This window comes from Tenrec ecaudatus, chromosome 4 (assembly GCF_050624435.1).
Source record: "Tenrec ecaudatus isolate mTenEca1 chromosome 4, mTenEca1.hap1, whole genome shotgun sequence".
Taxonomy (NCBI): domain Eukaryota; kingdom Metazoa; phylum Chordata; class Mammalia; order Afrosoricida; family Tenrecidae; genus Tenrec; species Tenrec ecaudatus.
This window is the reverse complement of record NC_134533.1, coordinates 109,151,562-109,164,455: the sequence shown is the minus strand read 5'-3', so window position 1 is coordinate 109,164,455 and position 12,894 is coordinate 109,151,562. Positions and strand designations below refer to the sequence as shown.

Genomic DNA, 12,894 nt, shown 5'->3' with positions numbered 1-12,894 from the left:
ATGCTGTCTGCACTTGCTTACATATAATGCCCTGAAGATACTTAAATATCATTAGAAACTATAATTTGTTTTTAAGCAACATGAAAAACTCCTGTGCTTTCTGTGTCAGTTTTTATAGTTCTCTAGTTAGTCTTTGCATCAGGGAAAAAAAAGTCGCAGGCTATGCAAGTGTTTGGGGCTGTAACATTGAAAGTTACCTAAAGCAATAAAATACAAATCCACTATACACTTATTCAAACCTATTTTTATGATCCTCTGTATTTCTATAGAACAGCTCTGCCATGTGTCCAGGATCCTCAAACAGTTCTAATATCAGATATGGGATTTTCTGCAGATGGCTACAAAGACATAGTAACAGTTAATGGGCTGTTATTGCATGAAAGTACAAAGTAAACAGTTTGATTCCACCAGCCACTCTGTCAGAGAAAGATGTGGCTCTCTACTCCCATTCAACAGTTAAACACCATGGAAACCCATCTCTTGAGAAAAGGTTGCTCTGGGTATCATTTCCTAAGGAAAAAGTCAGAAGAACAGAAGTGATGTACCTGTCAACTCCCACTTATCTCTGAGTTGTCAGATGGATACTCTACATGAGGGACCTACTTTCCTGGTCATATTCTAAGAAAACAATATGTACATTAACCCAGTCATCTTATCTACATATGAAATAGCTCGCTAATACTGGTTTCTAAGTCAATATAACCCACCCACCTCATTGCCATCTAGACGGTGAACTCATAGCAAGCCCTCATAGGGGTCTGAGATTCTCCTTATCGAAACAGGTAGCCTCATCTTTCACCACATCAGCAGCTAGTGGATTTGAACCACAGACCCACCAGGGCTTCTTAAAGAAATTCAACAGCATCCTAATTTTAACTCTTATTCAATTTTATAAACTAATTAGTATGTAACATTTAAAAGTAAACAGTTGTTTCTTTAAAACATGGCCTGTATTTGAATTCTCCTAGGACAATTTACCTCCTGGAAAATTTCCAGATCTGTATGACGTCAGGACATTAGCAAAGCCTTATAGTCTTCTGTGGTTGTCACCATCCTTTCCATAGCATGGCAACCTCGTGTGTGTAGAATAAAGGGTGCTCCTTAAGATTTTCATGGCTGTGACCTTTCTGAGGCAGGCAGCCAGGACTTTGTTCCACCTGGGTGGGATGGAACCATCAACCTTGCAGTTAGTAGTCAATCCCTTAACCATTTGTACCATCTAGGCTCCTATGGCCTCCTTTCAAAACAAAACCCAAACCCCATTCCACTTAAAAGACCGTACAACTGCCCCATGGCTTCCTTAGAGCCCTACACAGGGAAGCCTTTATTTTTTTCCCACAAATTCACGGCCAAATATATCTCCTAAACTTTCCCCACTTAACCATCTGGAACTGATGGAGCCTTTATTCCTGCCCTCAGCATTTAGCTGTCACTTAGATCACTGTTCCCTATTGAGTCTCATTAATAAAACGCCCATCAAGAGCCAACAGGCTTAGTTATATTTTGTTTTTAGTTGCTATTCTAGTTATTTTCTGAAATATTATCATTAATTATTACAGATTTTACAGTCTTACTATCTTTCACCTCCATCTCTCCCCCACCCTGCCACCCTGCCAAAAAAACAATCAAGCAGACAGACTTTGTCTTGAGGGCTATTCATCAAATGTAGGCTAGGTTAAGTTAGCGGTCTACATTTTCTCAAAATTGGAAATCAGGTAAGATAAATATCAATCGTATTCTCGACTTAGAGACGGGACATTTCTACAACGTTGGTTTTAAAACAGTTATCACTAGTGATTAAGAGTTTCCCTAAGTCTCCTAGATGGTGCGTCTTCCTGTGTGGTGACTGTCCCTTTGCAATGCGTTCCTGCTGTGCCAGATTGGTCATTTCCTTTGTAGACCATGCTTTGGGAACCGCACATTTCTCTCTTACAAACTGGGAACTGGATTGTAACACAGACCACACTTTCATCTTGCTGCTATGAGTCATATTCCAGAAGTCAGGGTTAAGGTTACATTCTCATCAACTTAGTCCTTACTTTACCAAATTTATAGACTCACGATGTATCTGTATTCAGGTAAGTCTCTATTGAGGGCTTATTAAGTACAGAGCTGTCCTTGGATTTCATCATTTAATGTAAAGAAGAATTTTCAACAGATCAAAAATTACACCAGACATGCTGAAAACAAATAGTTTAATTTTTTTAACAATCTAATTTGAATCCAAAACACTCATTTCTAATCTTTTGTTGTTAAGTCCTGGTAAGAGAAAATACCTGGGTTTAGATGATAGCTCAGATTTTCACTGAGAACAATTTTTTATTAAAAAGGTAATTGTTTATATTTTTCTTTCAAGGGAATAAAAGAGCTATAAGCATAAGCAAATGAGTTAACCTTTAATATTCATGTTTAAACCAGATTTGACTCATAAGGATGATGGTCCCTTGCAGTATATAGCTTTGTTCCTTCTACATGATCCTCAGTTCAAGCCAAAATTACTAATTACCAAAAACGTAATGTATTGATTTCAAAATACAACAAGGTGAATGAATATTTATGGAATATATGGAGTGTCACTTGTACTTGTGCACCATGTAATAATGAATATTTAAAAATAGATTTAACACTGGAGAACTCAGAATAAGTTTCAAGGCCAGCTCCACATATTACATATACAAGGAAGCACTGGTCAGATCTACATTTAAATAATCTCAAACATTTATTAAAATGCACCGATTCAAGAGAAAGTCTGGAATTGTGATAATATGTCCAGTTAATTTTTATAATTTTAATATCTTAAATATCATCCACTTCTTTCCCAAAGGAAAAGTAAATAGGAAAAAGGGGAGAGGGGAAGGGGAAATAAGCTGGTGGGTTTGAACTGCTTACCTTTTGGTTAGGAGTGCTTAACTACTGTGCCACCAGGGCTTCTTTATGATAAGGTAGCAGCCTAAATACCTTTTCCCCTCTTCAATGGGATTTAGGGCTTTCTTATTGTACAGGAGATAACCAAAGGCTGAAGACACAGAGCGCTGTATGCACACATCAGCCTTTTCTCTTCTGCCCAGGCAGAAAGGACCTCTTTCGGGGTGTAAGTCTCCCCTTCTGCTTTTCAGCTAAGACTTGGTGACAATGGATCAAGGCACACATCCAACTCTAGTAACCAGATTTTACAGATGTCCTCTTATTCCATAGTTATTTGATATAGCCTCTCATATGTCTTTGAATGAAAAATTTTGATCATTGGTTCATTTGTAACGACCAGTTTTGTCTTGGAGTAAAGATTCCACTCTCACAGGCTCCTTCTGTTCCAATCTGTAAGCCTATTAATATATTTGGAGGTATAAAATTCTGATCTCAGAATTGTACATTTGTTTAAATAAATACCCACACAAAATATCAATTATACCAAGTAACTTGTTTATATTTCTTTATACCTTCATCTCAAGGGAAAACAAGCATGTGAGGATTCAAATGAAAACGAGCAAAGAACAGCTATTTGGAAATGTCTACAAAAATCTTCACTTTGGAAATTTAACTTATTTTTTCTTTGACATTCTCTAGCCTTCCCATTCATGCTACACCAAGATCATGGAACTGAAAATTCTAAGTTGGCGTTAAGTCCCAAGATCATCCAGTTCAAACACTTTTTCCAAGAATACAAATTTCCTTGACTCTTTCTGAAATTCAGGCATAGCATGTTAGGAAATCAAATCTTGGAACTTCAAGTTTTTTATCAAGTTACTTTTATGTCCCCGTCTCAGCAGGAACCACATTTCTGCCTTTACTACATTTCATAATGGACGACTTAGGCTGCGCCTAGGCCACGTTCGTTGACTAGGAACATCTAGCATAAAATCTGGCATTTAATTTTTAAATGTGTACAATATTTGAGTGTAAGTGGCATCATAAAAGTTCAGTAATGCCCATGAAAAATAGCTTATCTGGACAGACTCGATAATAAAAATAACTGTTTGACTTGAAAATAAATGAACCACCTGTTTAATAACATAAATATCTTGGTAAGACTGAACCAATGTGACCTACGAGAGTCTAGAAATTCTTGGATTCATTATAACAACATGGTGATGGGTTTTTCAAGGTACTTTCTAAACTCAGCAAGCCACTGAGCTCCAACTGCTCCATCGACAACCCGATGGTCACAACTGAGTGTAACAGACATCATGGTAGCCACATCGAATCTAGGAAAAGATAAAAAGTTTCAGCAACTCTGAAAGCAATCATTCAATTTTAGCTCTTAACCAGCCCAAATGCTAACGTAGATGCCCTAATCCCCAACAGGGCTTTTTACCTGCTCGTGTTCCCTACCCCCTGAGCTAAAATTAACAGCTCAAAGAAACACACAAAACAGCCTTTTGGAGTGTGGACCCACAAACTACAGCCTACAGGCTACAATGCACCACCTGTTTTTCTAAATCAAGGCTTACTGGAATTCAACCATGTCCATTCATGAATGTAATAGCTATACTGCTTTCATGCAAATTCACGATTTACAACAGAGATCATACACCTAAACATTTACTGACTCCAAGGAAAGAGTGTTGATGCATGATCTAGCGCAAGTAAGCTTCTCTTAAATAGTATTTAACCATACTTGATAAAAATCGGAGAAGCTGACACTCTGAGAACCTCTATGCTTTATGTCTGGTTCTACCGGGACTCTTAACATGCCATGTTCACGACTGTCTATAAAATCAAGACTCAAACACAGGTGTAATGAAAATTAGCTTATAACACCCTTCTCATCTTAGCGCTTACCCTTTCTCATTATCTGCTGGAACCAATCTATCTTCAGAAGAACCAATTGCCAAAATACATGCTTGAGGTGGATTAATAATAGCAGAGAAATTCTTAATTCCGAACATTCCTAAATTGGAGATTGTAAAAGTACCTCCCTAGAGGAAAAAAAGAAATTAAAAGTGGGTCAAATGAATTGATTATCAACAAATTTTAAATTTTAAGTTGTACTCAATTTTTAAAATTTTTTCCTGAAGCTTGTGTGAGTGAGTAATAATGGCAAAGTCAGAAGGTAGTAGATCCAAGAATGCACTGTGTGACCTTAAAAATAGCATCATTCTGAACATGCAGAAGGTAAGTAGATGATGCCTTACCTGGAACTCATGTGGCTGCAGCTTACCCTCCCGAGCTTTGGTTGCTAAAGAAACCACATCGCTAGCAATGGTTTCCAGTCCTTTTATATGTGCATTAAATACAATAGGAGTGATGAGTCCTGCCGGTGTACTGACGGCAACACTGATATCAACAACATGATTTCTATTTGGAAAGAAGGAAACAAAATGATCCACAACAACATTTATAAAAGCCCATGTGCCAGGCTGGGCAGCAATACTGGTATTTACTTTGAATTATATTAAAGCCAGTTTGTGCTACTGGTCAGCCAGAGATATCTTTCCTGTAAACACATTTTGCTGTGCTCTCCTTGACTTGCACACCACCCCCCAAACTCCCCCACACTTCAAATGACTCAAAACCTGGAAAACGGGGCACTTAGTAAATGAAAATTATTAAGCAATCAGAAAGGGGCCGGCTGGAATTGAATGTTTGCTGGGAGGCCTGAACAGATGAACATCAGAGCAGAGGGAAAGATCTGCCCTCACAGAGCCAGGGCACTGATCCCACAGGATGGAGGCATCTCAAAAGGAAATAAGCCATTAAAGGAAGGCTCTTAATTCTTTCTGCACCATGGGCCAGCCCTCTGTACTTACGTCTCTTCTCTGAATACACAGAAAACAAAATATACTTAAATTATAAAGATAACTACTACATTGAAACTCAATTATCAACATATTAAAATTTTTTTTTGATATAAGTGCTTTGGTCCTAACTCTCAACCAAGATCTCACAGCCAGGAGGTCAAATGGTGGCTGTCTTCTGAGAGTCGCATACTTTCAACGTGATCTTCAACAGTTACAATGGTCTAGAAGAACTGATCTTATTGGAGACTCACCATGAGCACTGTGCTCTTATTTCTTTCACTTGTTTTCTACATGTACGAGGGGTTACCCCCAAAAGCTGATGCCCATTTGATTTTTTTGACTCATTTGGCATTCATTCCATTGGGTCAGACTGTTAATCAAGCTTTTTACTTAGAGGTGCTGAAAATATTGTGTAACAGTGTGTGACAAAAAAGGCTTGATTTGTGGCAGGCAGGGGACTGGTTTTGCTACCACAACAAAGCACCTGCTCACGCAGCCATCTCAGTGCACCAGTTTTTGGCTAAAAACAGCATGGCTCTCTTGTCCCATGCACCCTCCCTGACCTTGCTCTGTGCGAATTCTTTCTATTTCCACAAATGAAGAGGGACATGAAAGCATAGCGATTTAACAACATCGAAGAGGTGAAGGAAAAAACATGGGAGTGCAGGCCAGTCATCCAAACAGATGAGTTTGAAAACATGTTTTCAAGAATGGAATTGCAGATTTGACAAGTGTAACAGAGAGCAGTTTGAAGATGACAAGGATTTGCAAAAAATTTTAAATACTTTGAAAGAAAAAAATTCCATTTTTTTTGGGGGGGGGGACACCCACTCATGTAAGGAAATGTTAAATTTCAGTTAAGAAAGTTGGTAGGTGAGAAAAAAAAAGTGACTCTTCCTCACATTTAGGCTCACAAGACTCCTGAATTGCACTGATTCCTTGGGGGGCTGGGGGGTGGGGTGTCTGTCCACTCAAAGGGCCCCTGATAAACTGGTCAACATTCAAGAAGTTCAGAACTTCAAAATGTGGCATAGCTCTGTCTCCAGAGAAGGAAGCTCAGCTCTTTCTCAGCACAAGAGCCACGGGACTGCAAAGACCAAACCCTGCCATGTGCCCCAGCCACTTGGAAGTGGACCTTTGTCATCTGCAAAACCAAGGACCTGATGCAATATAAGAAACTGTGACTGTCATCAATCACCACAGTTGGGATCTGGCCATAGCAAACACAACACCCTCAGGAACTTGCCTTGTTTTTCTCACGTAAGACACTCGCACATATGATGTTCATTTGGAAAATTATGCACTAGGGGGTTGGTGTGATTTGCCAAAACAAAACAAGATAACAACATATTCATTGAACATGTACTATTCGTTGGATTTTATGGTGAATAAGAGAAGAAAAACTATTTCGGGGTTCTTGGGAAGATTATTATCATAATTAACAATATAACGGGATACTTTACTTTTACTCAGATATTGCATGCAACGAATATGCTAGATAGCTTATGTGTGCACACAAAATGCAACTGTTGAGAAAAACAATTTTGGAAACTTGCCCTGCAAGCTCAATCCTTTCATCTACGTAGTGTTTTTATTTCCCCAGATACTTTTAAAAGTGGATAGTTCTCACTTTAAAAAATATCATTTTATTGGGGGCTCGTACAACTCATCACAATCCATACATCCATCATGTCAAGCATATTTGTTGCCATCATCATTTTCAAAACATTTTCTTTCTACTTGAGCCCTTGGTATCAGCTTCTCGTGTTTTTCCCCACCCTCCCTCCCTCATAAACCCTTGATAATTTATAAATTATTTTTTCATGTCTTACACTGACCAATGTCTCCCTCAGCCATTTTTCTGTTGTCCATCCCCCTGGGAGGGGATTATATGTAGATCATTGTGATCGGTTCTCCTTTTCTCCCCCTACCTTCCCCTTACCTTCCTGGTATGGCTACTCTCAATATCAGTCCTGAGGGGTTTATCTGTTCTGGATTCTCTGTGTTTCTTATCTGTACCCATGTACATGCTCTGGTCTAGCCAGATTTGTAAGGTAGAATTGGGGTCATGATAGTACGTGGGGGAGGGAAGCATTAAAGAACTAGAGGAAAGTTGTACGTTTCATTGGTGCTGTACTGCACCCTGACTGGCCCATCTCCTCCCAGCAACCCTTCTGTAAGAGGATGTCCAATTGCCTACAGATGGGCTTTGGGTCTCCACTCCGCACTCCCCATCATTTACAATGATCAGATTTTTTTGTTCTTTGATGCCTGACTCCTGATCCTATGGACATCCCGTGATCACACAGGCTGGTGTGCTTCTTCCATGTGAGCTTTGATGCTTCTGAGCTAGATGGCTGCTCGTTTATCTTCATGCCTTTAAGACCCCAGACACTATATCTTTTGATAGCCAGGCACCATCCGCTTTCTTCACCACATTTGCTTATATATCCACTTAGTCTTCAGCAATTGTGTTGGGAAGGTGAGCATCACGGAATGCCAAGTTAATAGAACAAAGTGTTCTTGCACTGAGGGAGTACTTGAGTAGAGGCCCAATGCCCATCTGCTACCTCAATAATAAACCTACAAATATATGTACATAGATCTACTTCCCCATTGTCATACACTTACATATGTACATGTCTGTATTTAGACCTCTATAAATGCCTTTTGCCTCTGGTTCTTTCCTCTATTTCCTTTTACTTTCCTCTTGTCCCACTATCATGTTCAACCTTCATTTGGGTTTCAATAATTCCTCTTGGTTACATTGCCCTCGATCAAGCCCTACCATGCCTCCTAGGTTCACTTTTTAATCACTACGATGACTATAACTTAGGGGTTTTAAAAAAAATTTATTTTTATTAGGGGCTCTTACATCTCTTATCACAATCCATACATTAATCCACTGTGTCAAGCACATTTGCACATGTGTTGCCATCATCATCATCATCTTTCTAAAAAATCATTTTATTGGGGCCTCATATAACTCATCACAATCCATACATACATCAATTGTATAAAGCACATTTGTACATTTGTTACCCTCATCCTCAAAACATTTGCTCTCCACGTAAGTCCCTGGTATCAGCTCATTTTCCCCCTCCCTCCCACCTCCCCCCTCCCTCATGAACTCTTGATAATTTGTAAATTATTATTTTGTCATATCTTACATTGTCCGACGTCTCCCTTCACCCACTTTTCTGTTGTCCGTCTCCCAGGGAGGAAGTCCCAGGGAGGAAGTCACATGTAGATCCTTATAATAGGTTCCCACTCTCTACCCCACCTTCCCTCCACCCTCCCAGTATCGCCACTCTCACCACTGGTCCTGAAGGGATCATCTGCCTTGGATTCCCTATGTTTCCAGTTCCTATCTGTACTAGTGTACATCCTCTGGTCTAGCCAGATTTGTAAGGAAGAATTGGGATCATGATAGTAGGTGGGGAAGCATTTAGGAACTAGAGGAAAGCTGTATTTTTCATCGTTGTTACATCACACCCTGACTGGCTCGTCTCCTCCCCGCGACCCTTCTGTAAGGGGATGTCCAGTTGCCTACAGATGAGCTTTGGGTCCCTGCCATCATCATTTTCAAAGCATTCTCTTCCCACTTGAGCCCCAGATAGCAACACCCCATTTCTTCCCTCTCTCTCATGAACCCCTGATAAGTTACGGATTATTTTCATATCTTACAACTGTAAGTTTTTAATGTCTGGACAATAGCAGGGCTGGTGGGGATGTGGAGAAATTGAAAGTCTCATCCACTATCAGTATGCCAGTAAAAGGTAAACAGGACAACAAATTTTGGGAAAGTGGTTTGAAAGGGTTGTTGTTGTTGTGGGGGGGTGAGGGGGAAAGTTTCATAAACCATTTAATTTACCATATGATCTAGCAAGTTTATGCTAAAAAAAATCTATCCAAGAATAATGAAAATGTTTATATAAATAACTATGTGAAAATAGCTAGAGCAGCATTATTCATAATAATCCCAAACTAGAAACAATATGTAAGCATCCATCAGCTGGTGAATATAGAAACAAAATGTGGAAAGTAGTCACAGTAAAAAAATTGCTGATCTAGTTACAGCATGGAAAAGCATTCTGCTAGGTCATAAGAACCTAAGCTTCTTTGGCCTATGGCCCTCTTTTCAGTAAAAAATTTTTTAAAAAATTTACTCAGTGTGCCCAAGCAATTAAAAGTGTAGACATCTGCTTTTGCAGCCTCCATCCCCCGTCCCCATACTGCTCCATCCCCCCACCAGAGGGAGCTATCCTTCACTTTGCACAACACTGCGCTGGGTGGAAGAACTCAGGGACCTATAGGACAGGGTAGAGCTGCCCCTGCAGGCTTCCAAAGCTCTAAGTCTTTGTAGGAGCGGAAAGCCTCTCTATCCTCTCTTCCATGGAGCAGCTGGTAGCTTTGAACTGTGGATCTTGCAGTTAGCAGTCCAGTGGGTAACACACTACACCAGGTTTTCTGACCTAGAATTAGTAAATTTCATGATATGGCCCAAGAAAGCTATTTTTAAAAAGACAGACTGTGTGTCAGGTATAGAGGGAGTTAAAGAGAATACAAGAAACTATTCTTGCCTTTGAATATTTTGGGAGATAAGCTGTGCACCAAATGGAAGAAATAAATTAAAATCATGAATGATACTGTATTTTAAGAAGTGCCACACAAGTGGTACATAAACTGTTCATAGGAGGAACACTTTCTTTTTCACGTTGGTCCTGCTTGAGTTAGTATTTAAAATTAAGCAAGGTCTCCACAGATGGGAGATGACAGGATAGTACTGTGAAATACTTGGGCTTTATCTCCAGATGGCCAGGATTCAAATCTTGGCACCTGTTTACTAAGGTTATTTAATTTCTTTGCACCTCAGCTTCCTCGTCATTAAATTGAAGTAAAATCATAGCACCTGCTTCAAAAAGCCCAGCTGAATTATAGGAAAGCAATGTTACCTCCTGAATTAAAATACAACCAAGCACCAAGAAACGACGTTCTCGTGAGGCTTACATGAGGTAACAGATGTAAACTGCGTGCGCACACGCTACATTTTAGCTGCCAGGCCTACTATCCCTGTGGCCGTTCGTGGGAACCGAGCGGCACCCTCTAAGGAAAGACCTGAAAGGCATGTTCAGTACCAGGACGAGCTCAGGTTGGCAAGAGGAAGATTTTTTACACTTGATGGTGAAAGCTGAGAGAATGAATTCCGATTACAAAGAATCTGCATAGAATTACATAAAATACAATAGAAATATAAGGATTTCTATTTCCAGCAAGGGTTTCAGTTCCAGACAACCACAGGGGCAGTTCTGCTCTGTCCATGGGGTTGCTATGGATTGGAATTGACTTAATGGCATTGACTTTATACAAATTAGCCCCAATGCAATAGTAGTCAGGGTATATGTACATAGTTTCATCATGGAAATTATTTTCAAAGGCATACAAATATATCATTGAATACAAAGTAACCAAAAGTGCTATAATCATTTTAGGAAGGTGGAGGGGTGGGGTATGTGTCTATGTGCAAGAGTATATGTGTATGTTGGAAGGATATCACAGCTAAACTGTAATTTTCCTCAAGAGAACTCAATTAATAAAGTTTAAAAAAACCTAAAAATTCAAAAGGGATAAGTGTTACTTAGAAATTTAAGGTAAATATCAGAAAAAACAGTAGTTTAAAAAGTTGCATTTGCTCTTGGGAGTAAAATTCAGATTAAAGGTTGAGTAGGTTCATCATAAGCCATGTAGCAATATTTCAAACGAGTATATTACTATTATGGTGATAAAAATTAAGTCTATAATAATATTAGAAAGTCCATAGATAGAAAAAGCATATTATAGGCTTTGGAGTCAGAATCCTAATTTCAATACCGGTTCTCGCTCTCATTAGCTGATTAGCTCACGGCAAGTGATTTAACTCACTGAGCCCCCACTTCATCTATAGATACCTACCTCATAAGACTGCCATGAGGATTTAATGGGAAAAGATGCAAAGCACCAGGCTGTATATTACAAACAAACAATGTTATTTTTTCTTTTCCGTTTCTAAGCTCCAAAGAATTTAGTCTACTGACTACTTTTAGCACCATCTCCCCAAGAGCTTTGTATTGTTTTCACTCTCACCTATGGAAGTTACTTCCTCCTCACCAAAAAATGTCTCCCAATTCTCCTTACCTCCTCCTTCATTCCTAGTCATACAGTAGGCAAAACAAGAAAAGTGCATAAATACTCACTGTCTTATAACAGTGTCCAGCCAAGAAGAATTTGCTTCAGGAACTTTTAAACATGCCAAAGCTGAAGCTTTTATGATGAAATCATTAACGGACACTTTGCCACGGCCTTCTAACATCTGCAAAAACAAGAAACCATTACAGTTCCTTAATTTCTCTACTCAGAAACTGAAACCACAGAAGCTGGACAAAAGGAGGCAGGAAAGCGTATTCCACACAGAGGTAACAGTAAATGCAGAGAGCCCGAGGCAGTGTTGAGGGTAGAACAACCAATGTGTGCAGAACTGAACTGAGCAAGTAGAAAAGTGGCAGGAGAGGCCAGGGTCAGAGGTTAGAGAGGAGCCAAACTCTGTAGAACTTTATATGCTCCCCTAGGGCAGTTGGCTTTTATTTGTCACTTCCTTGAAAATCTCTTATCATTTTCTCCCTTTTGATTCTTGATGTCACCCTCTACTCCAGACCCTATCACCAGCACGCAAGCAGAAGTGACCCTAACTAGCCAGGCCCTGCCACGTGCCAGCATGTGTCTGTCAGACTTCAAACTCTGTTATCACATCATTCTAATGATCAGAGAATGTGATGGTTTTAGACTGACTACCTAATTCACCACCTGCTTGTTTCCTAAAACTGTGGAACCACTTTAGAAAATTAAATTTGCCTTCCACATATAGAAAATTAAGTTTGCCTTCCACATAGGCTAAATTTATTCCATTTTAAAACACTTAACAAACAAACAAAATCCCTAATCGTCCTTGCAACCCACAGCCGGCAAATCCATGGGCTTCAAAACAGAGCTGCGTTCTATGGGAGATCCCCGACTGAACCAGCAGCCAGGTGCTGATCCATCGGTGCCACCCGGGGACACCTAAGTCCTTATGGTAGTCCATCATGGTATGACCCAGTCTCAACTTGCAGGCCAATGCAAG

The 12,894-nt window shown here is 39.7% G+C and overlaps 1 protein-coding gene across 1 annotated transcript in view; it reads right to left on the bottom strand.

Moving 5' to 3' along the window:
• Positions 1-3,986: 3,986 nt before the first annotated feature.
• DLAT (dihydrolipoamide S-acetyltransferase) overlaps positions 3,987-12,894 on the bottom strand; it is a 37,178-nt gene continuing 28,270 nt past the window's right edge. Inside the window, exons 11-14 of the mRNA XM_075546602.1 lie at positions 11,972-12,087; positions 5,133-5,295; positions 4,780-4,916; positions 3,987-4,202 (exon numbers count right to left, since the gene is read on the bottom strand). Of these exons, the coding sequence (XP_075402717.1) occupies positions 4,073-4,202; positions 4,780-4,916; positions 5,133-5,295; positions 11,972-12,087 (546 nt within the window). The 3' untranslated portion in view covers positions 3,987-4,072. The remainder of the gene's footprint in view (positions 4,203-4,779; positions 4,917-5,132; positions 5,296-11,971; positions 12,088-12,894) is intronic.